We start from the raw sequence: 15,690 nt of genomic DNA, 5'->3' as shown, positions 1-15,690 counted from the left end.
TGAATTTATTAAACCTATAAAATTTAAGGAAATAAAAAATATAAAAGAATTAGAAGAAGAAAATTTTCTAAGTATCATAAAAAATAAAGAAAACCAGATAAAATTAATACAAAAGGAAATAGATTATGAACGAATAGAAAAAGAGAGAATAAAAAATAAAGATAAAATAGTAGAAATAGAAAATAATTTTAAAAAGGAAGTATGTGACGAGGTACCAACCGCCTTTTGGCACCGGAATAGTTTTGAGGTAGATCTACCTTATGAAGAAAATTTTAATGATAAAATGATACCCACAAAAGCAAAACCAGTACAAATGAATCAACAAACTCTTGAACACTGCCGAAAGGAAATAAATCAATTTATGGAAAAAGGTCTAATTAGAAAAAGTAAATCACCTTGGAGTTGTGCAGCTTTATATGTAAATAATGCAAACGAAAGAGAAAGAGGAGAACCTCGAATGGTAATTAATTATAAACCTTTAAATAATGTTTTAAAATGGATAAGATACCCTCTTCCAGATAACCAAGAATTAATAAAAAGATTATATAAAGCAATAATTTTTTCTAAATTCGATATGAAATCAGGATACTATCAAATAAAATTAAAAGAACAGGATAAATATAAAACCGCATTTGTCGTGCCTTTTGGGTATTATGAATTGAATGTTATGCCTATGGGATTAAAAATCGCCCCAGCCGAATTTCAAAATATCATGAATAATATTTTAAGCCCATATAATGATTTTACGGTGGTATATCTAGACGATGTGTTAATTTTCTCAGAGTCTTGGGATAAACATGTAAAATGCCTGAATTTATTTAAGAAAATAATAAAACAAAATGGGTTGGTGTTGTCCGCAAAGAAAATGAATTTGGCCCAAACAAATATAAGATTTTTGGGACATGAAATTTACCAAGGAAAAGTAGCCCCTATCATAAGAAGTATCGAATTTGCTAGTAATTTTCCTAATGAAATAAAAGATAAAAATAAGCTACAACGATTTTTAGGATGTTTAAATTACGTTTTCGAATTTATCCCTGAAATAAGAATAGTGGCCAAACCCCTGTATAATCGTTTAAAAAAGAATCCTACACAGTGGGAAAAAGAACACTCTAGAGCCATAATAAAAATAAAAGAATTAGTAAAAAACCTCCCTTGTCTAGGGATTCATAATCCTGAAGCTTTTATGATTGTAGAAACAGATGCATCCGAAATAGGATTTGGAGGAATATTAAAACAAAAAATAAATGATAAAGAATAAATAGTTAAATACCACTCTGGGATATGGAATGATACACAACAGAAGTATAGTACAGTAAAAAAAAGAAATACTTTCAATTGTTTTGTGTATTTCAAAATTCCAAAATGATTTAATAAATAAACCTTTTTTATTAAGAGTCGATTGCAAATCGGCAAAAGAAATTCTAGAAAAAGATGTTAAAAACTTGGTTTCTAAACAAATTTTTGCTCGTTGGCAAAGTTTGTTGTCTTGTTTTGATTTTAAAATTTAATTTATAAAAGGAAAACATAATTTCATTCCTGATTTTTTAACAAGGGAATTTTTACTGGAAAATGAGTCAAAAGAACCCCCGGTGGGAATGATAGAACAACAGAAATATCAACCAGTAATGAAAAATATAAACACTTAAAAACACCAATCCCTTATTCCCCCTAGTAATACAGAGCCTGATGGCTCTGATACCAGTTGGCACCAGGGCGACAACAATTTATATAATTAAATATTTAAAAGCATAGATAGATTATATAAAACATTTAAACTAGCTAAAATAAAATGGAATATTAGGAGAAATTACCACTTACAAGATTATTTCGAGCTTTTCTTTTCATAGTGGAAAACCAATACAGGATGGAGTCGAGAAAGAGAATCAAGAGAGAGAGGGTGAGAAATCAAGAAAGGGTTTTCAAGGAAAATGTAGTCTGCCTCCTTCGTTTTCTTTGAAGGTATTTATAGGAGAGAGACTTCAAATTACATTTCATTTAAGACTATCGGAATTCAAATTACATTTCATTTTACATTTCTTGTTAGAGGGCATCTTCTTTTCTAGGTGGTGACTTTTCTTCTTTTTCGTAAAGCATCTTCTTTTGTCGGGCATCTTTAGTGGAGTCTCGTCCTTTTGTCACCTCAATTCTTCTTCTTCTTCTTCTTCTTCTTCTTCTGTGTGAAGCAGTGGAAAGGGGTCCACTTCGCCTGTGTGAAGTAGTGGTTGGGGATTGGTTCAAGTGTTGTACTCTCTTTCCTGTGTGAAGTAGTGGGGAGGGGAAAGATGTTTCACCTTATTTCGGCTCGTTGCGAGTATAGTGCCTGATGTGCGATGCATCGACGTTTTTACTCATAATTCCTTGAGGAATAAGGGAGACAATCTGACTGCGATAGTGGGACACATCGAACAATCTATTTTTAGGAAACTAGATGTTGTTGTGGGATAAAAGGCCGCAAAAAACAAAAGCTTGTTTATGATTATTATGTTTAAAAATTCTAGATGAAACATGAATTGGTTGGTTGGTTGTGCTTTGGCTTTGTATTTAAGAGTGGTGTGTTAAAACCAAAGCTTGATTATGATCACTATGTTTAAGGATTCTAGATGAATGTAATAGTCTGTTTGGTTTGGTATGATTGTTTGGATTTTGGGGGTTGTATGCTCAAACCAAAGTTTGATTGTGATCATAATGCTTAAAGTGTTACTTGAAGGCGATGTTGAGTGTTATTTAACATGTTTTATTTACGAATATATATATATATATGTATACATATATATATATATATATATATATATATATATGTATATATACTTATATATATGTATACATATGTATATATATATATATATATGTATACATATATACATATACACATATATACATATATACATATATATATATATATATATATATGTATATATATATATGTATATATGTATATATGTATATATGTGTATATATATATATATATATGTATATATATATATATATATATATATATATATATATCATTGTTTATGGTTAACTTACCCCTATTTGTTTGTTTGATGTGTTTGTTGCATGTGCGATGATCGTATAACATATGTGTTATACGGGAGCAGATGGTAATGCAAATGTTTCTGGCACCAAGTAGATTGAAGAGAGCTTGAGGTGAACTCGAGAGTTTTTATAATTTATTAGTTGTTCTAAATCAAATAGTGAAGACTATGTAATTTTCTTTTGTTTGAAATTGTTATTTGTATTTTTCTAGACAAATTAACGTTTTGAACGATGTAATTTAAATCAAATTAAAAGTTTTTTATTAGTACGTTTTCAATGATAATCATTTTTCGTCAAACACGTCATTTTCTAACTATCTGTGACATCCCAAAATTGGGGTGTTACAATAGTAACCAAGTTATCTTCATCCATTTTGAGGTTGACTAGCCTGTGATTCAAATAAACTTTATTGGCTTCAGATGACTTCTCATACATATTTGACAATGCTTATATCAAATCTACGATTGTTTTCTCATTCATGATGTTGAAGGCAACATTCTTGGTTAATGTTAACCGGATCACACCGAGTGTCTACCAATCTAACAACTTCCATTCTGATTCCTCCATGTCATTTGACTTTTGCCCTTTTAAAGATAGATACTTCTTTTAATACTGGTAGTCCTACTAATCCTCTATCTGTATTTTCTAGGACCCGACCTAAAGTTACTATTATGGAACTTCTCAATCCTCACTCATTATTTTACCTTTCAATATCTTTTTCTTTTACAAATAGAAAAACTTTAGCTTTTAATGATGGTTTTACCTTTAAACGTAAATTTTGAAAGCACACTCATGATGAAAAAAAAATATTTATGTGTAATTTTGTTCAGGGATCCAACTATATCATTTTATGTAAGGATACTATTATTTTGAGATCCAATAAATTTTTACACATACTTTACATGAACCATTTTATTCTTTAATATCTCTCTTCCTTTATAAATATAAAACTTAACATCTTAACGATCAAAATATTACAAAAGTAAGTTAAAAGTAAGTTGTTGAGTTTTGTAAAAAATAATGTCACTGAAGAATGTTGGAGTAAAGTAACTAAAATATTTCTTAATCCTTAAATGTGTGACGTTATGCAATGTGAAATAGGAATAATTAGATATTTGCGGTCAACGAACCTTTCTAATTAACTTTCTAATTATAACGTACCTTTCCATTAATAATAACAATGTCCTTCATGAAAAAAAATCTATTCTCCAACGAAACATGAACACTAGAACAAGAATATGAGGCAGGACACAGATCCAAAGAGCGGCTTCAACCGCGTTTCCAGAACCTTCCACAGCCTCAGACCACCATTTCCCCTCCCTCCGCCCGATGCTGCCGTCTCCGCCGTATCATACACCCTCTCCCTCCGCCGCAACTCGCCGTTTCCAGACTCTGTCACTGCCTTTGTAGACGCCGCCACCGGGCACAGCATCTCTTACGAAGAACTCATCTACCGTGCCGAAACCCTAGCCGCAAACCTCGCCACAGTTTTCAAACTTTCCAAAGGAGACGCCGCGTTCGTTCTCTCCCCAAACCTTATCCAAGTTCCGATTCTCTACTTCGCGCTCCTCTCCCTCGGAGTCATCGTCTCCCCCGCGAATCCTCTGTCCACGCGCTCCGATCTCACGCGCCTCTTCCACCTCAGCAAACCTGCTATCGTCTTTACAGTGACTTCAATCGCGGAACGCGAGTATGGTATCCCTACCGTCCTCCTCGACTCCCCCGAGTTCGACTCGCTCACTCAGTCGAAGATTCACAATCCGAGTCCACTCGCATCCCCCGCGCGAGTGAATCAATCCGACTTGGCAGCGATTCTGTACTCCTCGGGGACCACGGGGATGGTAAAGGGCGTGATGCTCACGCACCGTAACTTAACAGCATTAGCCGCGGGATACGACGCCGTTCGAGTGAAGAGAAAGGAGCCCGCGGTGTTCCTGTTCACGATGCCGTTTTTCCACGTATACGGCTTCTCCTTCGGCTTCAAGGCGATGGTTCTGTCGGACACGGTGGTGATCATGGAAAGATTCAATTTGAAGGGAATGCTGAGCGCCGTGGAAAGGTTCCGGGTGACGAATCTCGCGGTGGTGCCGTCCCTGTTGGTCGCTTTGACGAAGGACGATGTCACCAACGAGTACGATTTGACGACGTTAGAGGGGATTGCATGCGGCTCGGCTCCACTCGGAAAGGATACCGCCGAGGCTTTCAAAGCCAAGTTCCCCAATGTGGTACTAATCCAGGTTTGTCTTCTCAACTATGAACATATCATATCATCATCATAATTATAATATGAATTGGTTCAAATTATTGGTAAATCTGAAAATCGATCGGATAATGTTTTTGAGCACGTTGGAAGAAGTAAAAACATCAATCAATTAATTATGAAGTAACTTTTTAAAATAAGTATTAATTAAAAAAAATACTCCCTCCCTCTTCTCACATTATTGCAATTTAAGATTACTCCAAACCGATTAAGAATATTTTTTCAAATAATTTTATGATTTTTAATAAATAAATAAATTAGTTCAATAGGAAAGAAAATTTAATTTGAGATAATTTTAAAAAATAATATTTCATTAAAAAGTGAAAAGTGGCATTGTTTATATGGATGAAACTATATGCAAAATGAAATTTAGATAGAAATCACCCTTTGAGCTAAGAAAATGCGTTTCCCATTAATAACATTTTTAGTTAGTAAAATGAAGTGAGAATTAGTTAATATTTTATATTATATCTAAAGTTAAAATATTTCATTGATTTCTATTTTATTGTTTTAATTTAGTTTTTATTTTTGAGTAATTTATTGTAATCGGGTCTTTTCTACTAGTAATGCATTAACAACTTTAGCTAATGTGTCATGACAAATGACAACTTTAGTGATAGCTTATGTATCATGGGCTATTTTATGTTTTTTTTTTTTTTAAAGTATCACGTGTCAAATTAAGGTCCTACTACATGATAGATATATTGATGATGTAAAAAAAACTCAATTTAGTCCTTGTGTTTGGGTATATTGTCTCAATTTAGTCACATCTTCTTAAAGCTAAAACAATGTTATCCATTTTAAATTGAGAAATTTTAATTTATATATATATATATATATATATATATATATATATATATATATAATGACATTTTTAACCAAATTTAAAACAAAATTTGAATAAAGTTCGATGTAAAGTATAAATTTAAATAAATTTAATCTTGTTTAAAATATCATTGCAACATTTATAAAATAGCTAAAATTTGACCTCAATTTGGATATAGATGAAATTGTTCCGGTTTAAACAAAAATTAGGATTAAATTGAGAAAAAAAAATAAATATAAAGTCTAAATTAAGAATTTTCATATTTAACAATATCACGTGACACCAGTAATGTTACATCATGTTGTCATTGTCATGACAAATTGATATGTAGTCAAACTCCTAAAAAAAATAAAAAATTATAAAATAATTAAATAAAATAAAAAAAATCAAGAAAAAAAATCACGAGTGAACATGTGGCACATTTCACGATGTTATTGCATTATTAATGGTTGTTATTGCATTATTGATAGAAAGATTCTAATTGTAACAATTTTTTTTCAAAATATGGACCATATTGAAACAAATAAAAAAAAGACTGATTTGAGATTTTTCTACAAGAATTAGGTTCAAGGGAATGATTTAACCTATATCTAAAAGTGTAATATATCTAAAAGTGTAATTTATTTCGACTACTGATTTTGTAAAATTAAATTTAAGTTAAATGAACAGTAAATTTAAATTTTTTAACCATTTTCACATATTAGTATTGGATAAAAGAGATTAAATAAAATTTTAATTTAAGAGACATGCTATTAAGGAATTCCTTTTAGAATAACATCTAATAAAAATTAAACATTACTTTAAGTTAACTTAATCAGACTACAAAATTTAAAATTCTTTATTTAGTTGCATATCAGTGTGTAATTTAAAAAGATAAAGGAAAGATTTATGCTATGTTTAATACTTATTTATTTGAAAACCGATTAAGTCTACTTTCTTTTATAAATACAATTAAGTTTATAGGGATGTCAACGAGACAAATAAGATACAAGTAGTAGCTCCCTTGTACCTTACCTGTTTGATAAATATCCTATCTATTGGATAAATATTCGTCTCATACCCATCTCCATATCTATGCGAATATCCGTTATGCGGGTTTTCACATTTTTTTTAATATTCACAGGTATCTACAGGTATCTGTGGATATTTATCAACAAATAAAATAAAATATTTAACAACATATTTTAACCAATAAATTCAAATAAAATCCAATACATAATATTCATAAATTTCAAATAAAGTCTAAATAATCCATTTACATAATGTTGAATTACAATTTACAAAGAAATAGAAATGATTTTTAAACCAATTGATAAAAAATACTCATTCAATCAATGTGTTAATATTTTAATCATGTCTTTTAATTTAAATTATAGTATAGTGGGTATGGGTATCTGCGGTACGGATACTATGATACATGTACCTATCTGGTTAACATGCGAGTATAAAAAACTTCCATACTCGTTACCCGAGGGTATCTAATTACAATATCCACTTCTTATCCATTTCTGGTTTTATCCGCGAATACTCGTGGATATGGATTTTTTTGGCATCTTTACAAATTCCACTAGTATATTAGAATTACAAAATATAAGAGGAATATTCATTCGATTTGAGTAATTTTTGGTTAAACATTCGGTATTAATTGGACAACGACCACTCTAGGAAAAAATTGAATTTTACATTAGTTTGGAAAATTTTATTCATGAATTACATGAATAAGATGTTTCACTTCTTAGATAAGTTTGTTATTGTTTTCATATATAATATTCTTATTTATTCCAAGAATCATGATGAACATGAGGAGTATCTGAGGTCAGGGTTAGGCATACTAAGAGAAAAGTAGTTTATAGTTAAGTTGTCAAAATGTGAGTTTTTGTTGAGGAAAGTGTAGTTTTTGGGACATATAAGATCAGGTAAGGGATTTATGTGGACCATGCTAAAGTAGAGGTTGTGCTAAATTGGGAGCGTCCCAAGACTACCACAAATGTTTTTGGGTTTGGTTGGCTATTAAAGGAGGTTCATTGTGGGATTCTCTAGAATAGTTTCACCCTTAACGTAGTTGACTCGTAACAACCAGCCATTTGCTTGTACCGATAGATATGAGCAAAACTTTCAAGAACTAAAGACAAGGTTAACTACTACACTAGTGTTGGTGGTACTAGATATAAGAAAACCTTTTGAAATTTATTATGATACTTCTCACTAAGACTTGGGACGTGTGTTGATGAAAGAAAATAAAGTAGTAGCTTATGCTTCCAGACAATTGAAGAATCATGAGAGAAACTGCCCTTTTTATGATTTGGAGTTAGCATTTATGGTGTTTACCTTGAAGATCTAGAGGCATTATCGTTATAGTGAAAAGTTCATGGTGTGTAGTAATCACAAAAGCCTAAAGTACATTTTTAAGAAGAAATTAAATATGAGATAGAGAAAGTGTGCAAAGTTTTTGAAGGATTATGAGTTTCAATTGATGTATCACCTAGGGAAGGCAAATGTGATGGTTAATGCTCTTAGTAGGAAAGTGGTGCAAGGGTTTGACCTTGATGTACCTCCATAGTTGGCAAACCTTCAATGTTTTTTGTGTATCTTAGTTGAGGAAATACACCCCTAATCCCAGTCATATCTTGGAAGTTGATGATGTGCAAGTCAAAGAGAACTTATTGTTTGAGGCCAGACCAACCAAGTAGGATTGAGGATTACCAATCTAAACAACTCAAAGGTAAAGTTATTAGTTTGGTGAAAGTGTTATGGGATATTCAATTTGGTGACTCTACATGGGAATTGGATATGAAAAATCTATATCCTTGTCTAGTAAGTTGGATTTTTAGGAATGAAAAGTTTTGTTGTTGGGGGAAAGTGTAACCCTTGTGACCCATCCACATTCTATTGACTATCGACTATCGACTATCGTTGTTTTCTTTGTTTGCCATCTTGCAAAAGGAAATAGTAAAATAATAATATATAATACTAAAGTATGAGAAGAATAGAAAGGTTGACTCCACACCTTTCTGGTTTCATTCTCTATGTCTACAGAGTATATTAATACAATAATATAATAATAAGATATTAATAGAAGAAGGAAGTAAGCTTACCTCTACAACTTTCTATTTCATTTTTGTGCCTTCACCCAAGCCAAATGTCCTCATTCTTTCTCTTTTAATTTCATCTATATTTCTTATCCTTTTCAAAATCAAATTGCACCACGTTGAAAATTAAGAGTTAAGGAAATTATGAACCAATCAAATTTCAAAAAAGTGTCTGTAGTTGGGAGTGGCTCAATATATTGAGCATTAGAGTTTTAGCTTGGACAAGCTATTTTGAGTTAAGGGAAACTAGTCTATTTATAATAATTGTTTTGTTGTAAGTTGAGAAATTGATTTTGATTATGAATTTGGGAAGTATCAACATAATTGTCGATGGGTTTATCTATTTGATTTTTGCTTTGATGGGTTTATCTATTTGATTTTGGCTTGTGCTTGTGAAACTGGTTTGATTGTGTTAGAATCATCCAATCTACTATACCCAAGATCTATTTTGAACTAAACAATGGTTTTTTCACTTAAGATGATTTAAATTGACCTAGATTGGTAGATTGAGTGACCTAACTTAGTTGAATCGTGATTGTTCACTCATACGACACAAGCGATATTGCTAGATTGCTCGGTGCCATCTGCATAACTCAATTCAGTGAGGTCAAGGTGGTGGGCGTCACTTTTAGACCCTCGGGGGAGCCACTAGCATAGCATCGAGTGTCACCTAAAATTAATTTCAAGGGTTCCTTATACTCCGAGCGCCAATGACTTTTGTTGACACCCTTGTGTGCTAAATTCATGTTTTTCCTATTTCGTTTAAGCATGTATGTTTCTATATTGTGAATGATGAATGAGCTTGATGTGAAATGTAATATGTTGATGACATGGATAAGGATACTGTACAAATTTCCAAGGAGGAAATACTAAATTGATCTGGAGTTATCTTCTTGATTATGGATAAGGAAATACTAAATTATGATGATATGGATAAGGATAGTGAATGTTGATATGTAAAGGGATTATCTTGATTCTGCTAAAATCCTACTCGTGTAGAGGAAGATATCTAGTTATGAGAATCGTAGGAGGTTCATATTTGAAGTTTGGTGAAAGACCGAGGCTTGCAAATATCGAACTTACCCTATCATGCTTTATGGAAGGGTGTAGTTGCCCCGTATATATACTATAAGAATGCATTCAGTACAATAACATATATTACGAAATAAAAAACAAATTTGAGTAACAAAATGAAAAATATTTAGGAATAGTAGATTCAAATAGATAATAATAGAAGAATAAAAAATGCAACCTTCAGTTGATTGTGCTTGACCTTCGGCACGAACCGACATGGCTCAATTTTCAACCCAAGTTACTTGGGTTGATTTTCTGCTCACATTGACTTTCAACTCGGGTCCACTCAACTCGACCATAGGCCTAGACAACTCGACTTTGTTTGGCTCGAGGCTCGACCTTTAACTCAGGCCTACTTGACTTGACCTTTAGTTCGTGGTGACTCTTTTTGATCTTTGTCCCAATCTGACTCATCTTAATGGTCGACTGATCTTGACCTTCGACCAAGGCCAACTTGTCTTCACTTTCGGTTAGGGCCGAATCTTATCGATCTTCGACCAAGACATACTAGTCTCAACCTTTGGTTAGGACCGATAGTCTCGACCTTTGGCCAGAACTGACTAGTCTTGACCTTTGGCTAGGGTCAACTTGACTATACCTCCCGCCCTTGTCAACTTGGCTTGGCCCTTTGACAAGAATCTGCTTAGCTAAACCTTCAACGTTGAAAGTCGAGCTGATTAAGCCTGAGACGAAGGATGAGTAAAGTCGACCATAGTCGAGGGTCTAAATGAGTTGGCTTAGACCGAAAGTCGAGACAAGCTGGCCCAAGTCAAAAGTCGAGACAAGTTGGCCCAAGCTAAGGGTCGAGTCAAATCAGTCCAATCTAAAGGTTGAGCCATATATTTTTAAAATATGATTTTGTCCTAAAAGAGAAATTAATTTACTTTATTAAAAAAAAAATTGAAATTCAAGATATCCAAACAAATTATTTAAAAAATAAAGATAATTAAATTGTAAGTAATTATATACCATGTATTTCAATTTCTTACAAATGTTAAAATTCTTTATAAAACGCAAGGTAAAAGAATCGGGATAATTATTTATTTATTTCAATTTTATCAAAATTTGATAATTAAATTTACAGGTATAAAATAATCGATAATGTAAAAGTTATATATATATATATATATATATTTAAATTGTATATTTATATAATTTTAACAAGTATTTCATTAATAAAAATATATTTTGAAATTTTAAATTTTGAGGGATAAAATATAACCACATGAATTGATATGTCATATATCACTATAAAAAACTATCAAAAAACAAACACCAAAAGTAATTAACCATTATATCATGTTAAAGTAGTCTTTATTAGTAATAAAAAATTATAATTAATTTATAAATTAATATCTAAATTGTTATATTAGCTAGTTACCATAATTATTGCTGATTTTAAATTAGTATTATTTTCTTTAAGTTCTTTAATTATCTCAATGTTTAACAATAGTTTCTCATATGCAAACAATTTAGGGATATGGTTTAACCGAATCATGTGCCGGGGTTGTCCGAACCTCTCCGGAAGATGCTAAGCAAGTGGAAACAACAGGTAAACTGCTACCGGGGGTGGAAGCCAAAATTGTGAACCCAGACACAGGAGAAGCCATGCTTCCAGGTGAACAAGGAGAACTCTGGCTCAAATCACCTACTATTATGAAAGGTAATGTCTGGCTTGGAAATTGTGTGGTTAATGGATTCCTCATGTAATGACTTAACTTTCTACATACAAAAGGATCCTAAATAAGGTCATCATCTTTAAAACTAAGCTTTAAATTGAAATCCATAGGTAGTGTAAATGATTTGCTACCTAAGAAACCAGTATCATCAATCAAAGATAGAATATATTGTCTCTAACTCAAGGAAATACACTTGTTAGATCTAACAATTTTTGAGTTTAAGAAATATTTGAGAGAACTAAGGATCTTTAGTTTGAACAAAACACTCAATGTCAATTGTACTTTGTTGGCAGAAGAAGAATCAAGGCCTCCTAAGATGATGTTGTCCACATAAGGAACAAAATTACCATAGAAAAACTGAAATCATAAGTGAAGATTTATTCAACTTGCAGAACCATTGCCTAGAGGCTTATCTTAGTTCATATATAGATTTATTCAACTTGCAGAACCATTGCACTCCTCTTCAACTAATATTTGATCCTTATCAATGCATGGACCATGTTGGAGCAGGTTATGTTGATGATCTAGAAGCAACTTCAGCAACTTTGGTGAATGGGTGGTTAAGGACCGGAGACCTTTGTTATTTCGATAATGATGGTTTTTTGTATGTTGTCGATAGGTTAAAAGAGTTGATCAAATACAAGGGTTACCAGGTAACTGTTGGGAATAGTCCAAGTGTGAGTCAAAGTCTCACATTGGATATAATAAATAAAGTTAAACACTATATAAGAATAAAGACCCATAACAACATTGCCTTAAGGTTTTGGTGTAAAAGTGGTGTCTAAGGTCTTATATGTGCAAGACTAATGTCATATAACCATGATGTTAAAAACATCTCTAACATGTTTTACAAATATTAAGTATAAATTATTTTCTGTTATATTATTTGTTCCAATGTTATTGTTGTTTGATGTGATATATAGCAAGGCATTGAAAACAATGTGCATTGCAGGTTGCTCCTGCGGAGTTAGAAAAATGGCTCTTGTCTCACCCAGAGATAAATGATGCTGCAGTTATTTCGTAAGATTTTGTCTGCTCTACTCATTTTTATTTGTAGTTTCTTTCAATGATAAAAATATTACTTTAACACAGATTCTAGAAATGAACTTTAATAAAAAAGAAAAACAGATCTTAGAATCGACTCTTATTAAAAATGTTCTAACAAAGCAATTTTTTTTTTTTTTCAGAATTTAATGCTTTTATATAGTGAAAACTTGTTTTTCCAATTAAACATTTCTTACCATCACTTATTCTAGGTAGAAAATGGACACTCAATTTACCCTCGTGCACACAAACACGAGAATATGAAGTTAGAGGATAAAATTATAATCTTTACATGTGAAGGATCCATATTCAACTGAAAAATAACAGTACACATGCTTTGATTTTTTCTCTCTCCCAACGTACCAATTCCTATTTTTCAATTGGAAAATGATATTTTAACCTACTTCTTTTGATCCACTTTTAACCTACCACTCTCATCACCCTTAGATCATTTATTTTAATTTTTTGTAGTGATGTGATGTGATGATCTAAGGGTGATAAGAGTGGTAGGTTAAAAGTGGGTCAAAAAAGTAGGTTGAAGTATCATTATCCTTTTCAATTTATATGCTTCGCAAGTTGAAGACAAAGATCAGCATTGTTTGTGTTTCTCTTACTATACAGAGCGAGCGAAACTGAATTAAATTTAAAGTCTATTTCTTATCAAATTTAAAAAATGTCTAGATACATGTATAAAAAATTTTAATGTGTCAAGTACATAAAATAAATTAAAATTAAAAAGAAATTTCATTTATATATATAAATATAAGAGTTAATAAACTTCACATATATCATTAACAGATACCCCGATGAAGAAGCTGGGCAGGTTCCCATGGCGATTGTAGTAAGACAATCCCAAAGTTCCATCACTGAAGCAGAAATAATTGATTTTGTCGCCAAACAGGTACATTCCCTTATGCCTTCAATGATATATTTGCAGGATATATTTATTGATATATCTAAAGTTATGTGCAGGATATATTTATTGATATTTTCTGAAGAAAGTTGACAAAGTATTTTGTGAATTCTAAACACACTAGCATGGAAAATATCACATAAATTTACAAACTAAATAGCTGTAAAATACAACCATTTTTTTTAATTATCCGGACAATTTTTCAAAAAAGAAAGTAGTTTAAAGAAGTACATATTTGGTTTTCTTTTCTATTAATTTTAAATTTACAAGATTTCTCATATTTATGAAAGACAAAATCATTTCAATTCTTTTAAGAAAATCATTTATCTTAAAATATAACTGAAAAGATAAATTCACTATAAACATGATATATTAATAGAAAACACATATAAGTAAATTCATATTGTTATGGATAGTGGGTAAGGTAACATGATAATAGTGAATATTATTATTATTTGAGTGCCGAGAGATGTATATCACTAAAATTTCATATACTATCTTGATATATAATTTATTTAGATTTTAAATCACAATTTTATTAATTTAACTAAAATATTGTACTAGTTTAATTAAAGTGTTGTGTTCTTAAAAAGATTTAAGATATCTTGTTTTTCTCTATTATAACTAAGTGATAATTAATCTTTCATGTTATCACAAAGTTAAAAATGATTATGAAAATTTCAAAATGTATTTTAATGATTATGAAATGTTTGAATTATATAATCGATATATTGTTTCATATCAACAAGTATACTAATTTAATCAAAACGTTGTACTACTTTAACTAACTTGTGGTATAGAATAGATATATCTCTCATAAAAGTCTAAGTTTTCATGTTCCTTTCTCGGTTGCAGGTTGCACCATACAAGAAAATAAGGCGCGTGGCATTTGTGGACGCAATACCAAAGAATGCCTTAGGAAAGATACTAAGGAGGGACTTGAAAAAACTTGTTACCTCTAGATTATAATGCCTCAATAACATAACAAAAATGTTCGTAGAGAACCGAAATTACACTTTAAGATTCCACATCTCTGCACTCTTAAGTCTTCAATTCGAGATGTTTCCAGGTTGAACGAGAAATCTAGACACTGAAGTTAAAGTTGTCTATCATGTGATAATAAATGTCACCCAATTATCTCTAATGGACATTGCTATTTATATTAGATTTATGAATTTTTACCTAGTTGAACTTGTACCACATACATAACAAATAATTACCTTAGTTAATTTTATTTAATGTTATACTAATCTATTTTATACCTTAATCTCTACTAATTATAGTTGATTCTTGTTGATCCTTGTTGATCCTGACCAAAATATTGTTGTTGCCAATATGATATGGTGTTGCTCAAGATGAACATACATGACACAATTTGAGATGATATTAAGAGGACATACATAAGAGTAAGGGAGAAAGAACATAGTCTGAAATGATTTCGGGTATACAACATGAGATGATATTGGATGTATCTAATCTAATATACAATTGAGAATCTAACAAACTGTAACATTTTAATATAATAATATATCTACACTACTATCATTCAAAAAGAAAAATCACAAAGAGAAAAAACACTAACGTGTCATCACGTGCTCTTTCCAGTCAATAAAAAACAAAATAAAAAACACACATATGTTCGCATCATATATATCTGGAACCTAAACGTATCTCATAACACAACTCTCATCTTTCTCTCTCGACTTTCTATTTTCTTTGCTTCTTGTTTTTCTTTCTCTCTCATCTTTCTCCTCTCTCTTTTACTT

At 31.2% G+C, this 15,690-nt stretch overlaps 1 protein-coding gene across 1 annotated transcript; it reads left to right on the top strand.

Annotated features, from left to right (window-relative positions):
• The first annotated feature begins 4,220 nt into the window (after nt 1-4,220).
• LOC114182486 (4-coumarate--CoA ligase-like 9) lies at nt 4,221-15,185 on the top strand. Its single transcript, XM_028069361.2, has 6 exons — nt 4,221-5,276; nt 11,765-11,951; nt 12,478-12,620; nt 12,920-12,987; nt 13,810-13,912; nt 14,780-15,185. Exons 1-6 carry the CDS (start codon nt 4,278-4,280, stop codon nt 14,891-14,893), a joined length of 1,614 nt encoding a protein of 537 aa, XP_027925162.1. The 5' UTR covers nt 4,221-4,277; the 3' UTR covers nt 14,894-15,185.
• Nucleotides 15,186-15,690: the final 505 nt, after the last annotated feature.

The sequence above is a fragment of the Vigna unguiculata genome, chromosome 4, assembly GCF_037176805.1.
Source record: "Vigna unguiculata cultivar grain cowpea cultivar isolate G323 ecotype 2 chromosome 4, ASM3717680v1, whole genome shotgun sequence".
NCBI classification, from domain to species: Eukaryota; Viridiplantae; Streptophyta; class Magnoliopsida; order Fabales; family Fabaceae; genus Vigna; species Vigna unguiculata.
Note: the sequence above shows the minus strand (reverse complement) of the source record. Positions and strands in the feature narration are given on the sequence as shown.

Bases quoted from the DNA above. Each gene is read 5' to 3' on its own strand.
- LOC114182486 (XM_028069361.2), top strand. From the start codon at position 4,278: ATGAGGCAGGACACAGATCCAAAGAGCGGCTTCAACCGCGTTTCCAGA. The intron at 11,952-12,477 runs GTAATGTCTGGC...ATGTTGGAGCAG, and splicing joins ATCACCTACTATTATGAAAG to GTTATGTTGATGATCTAGAA. The intron at 12,621-12,919 runs GTAACTGTTGGG...TGTGCATTGCAG, and splicing joins TCAAATACAAGGGTTACCAG to GTTGCTCCTGCGGAGTTAGA.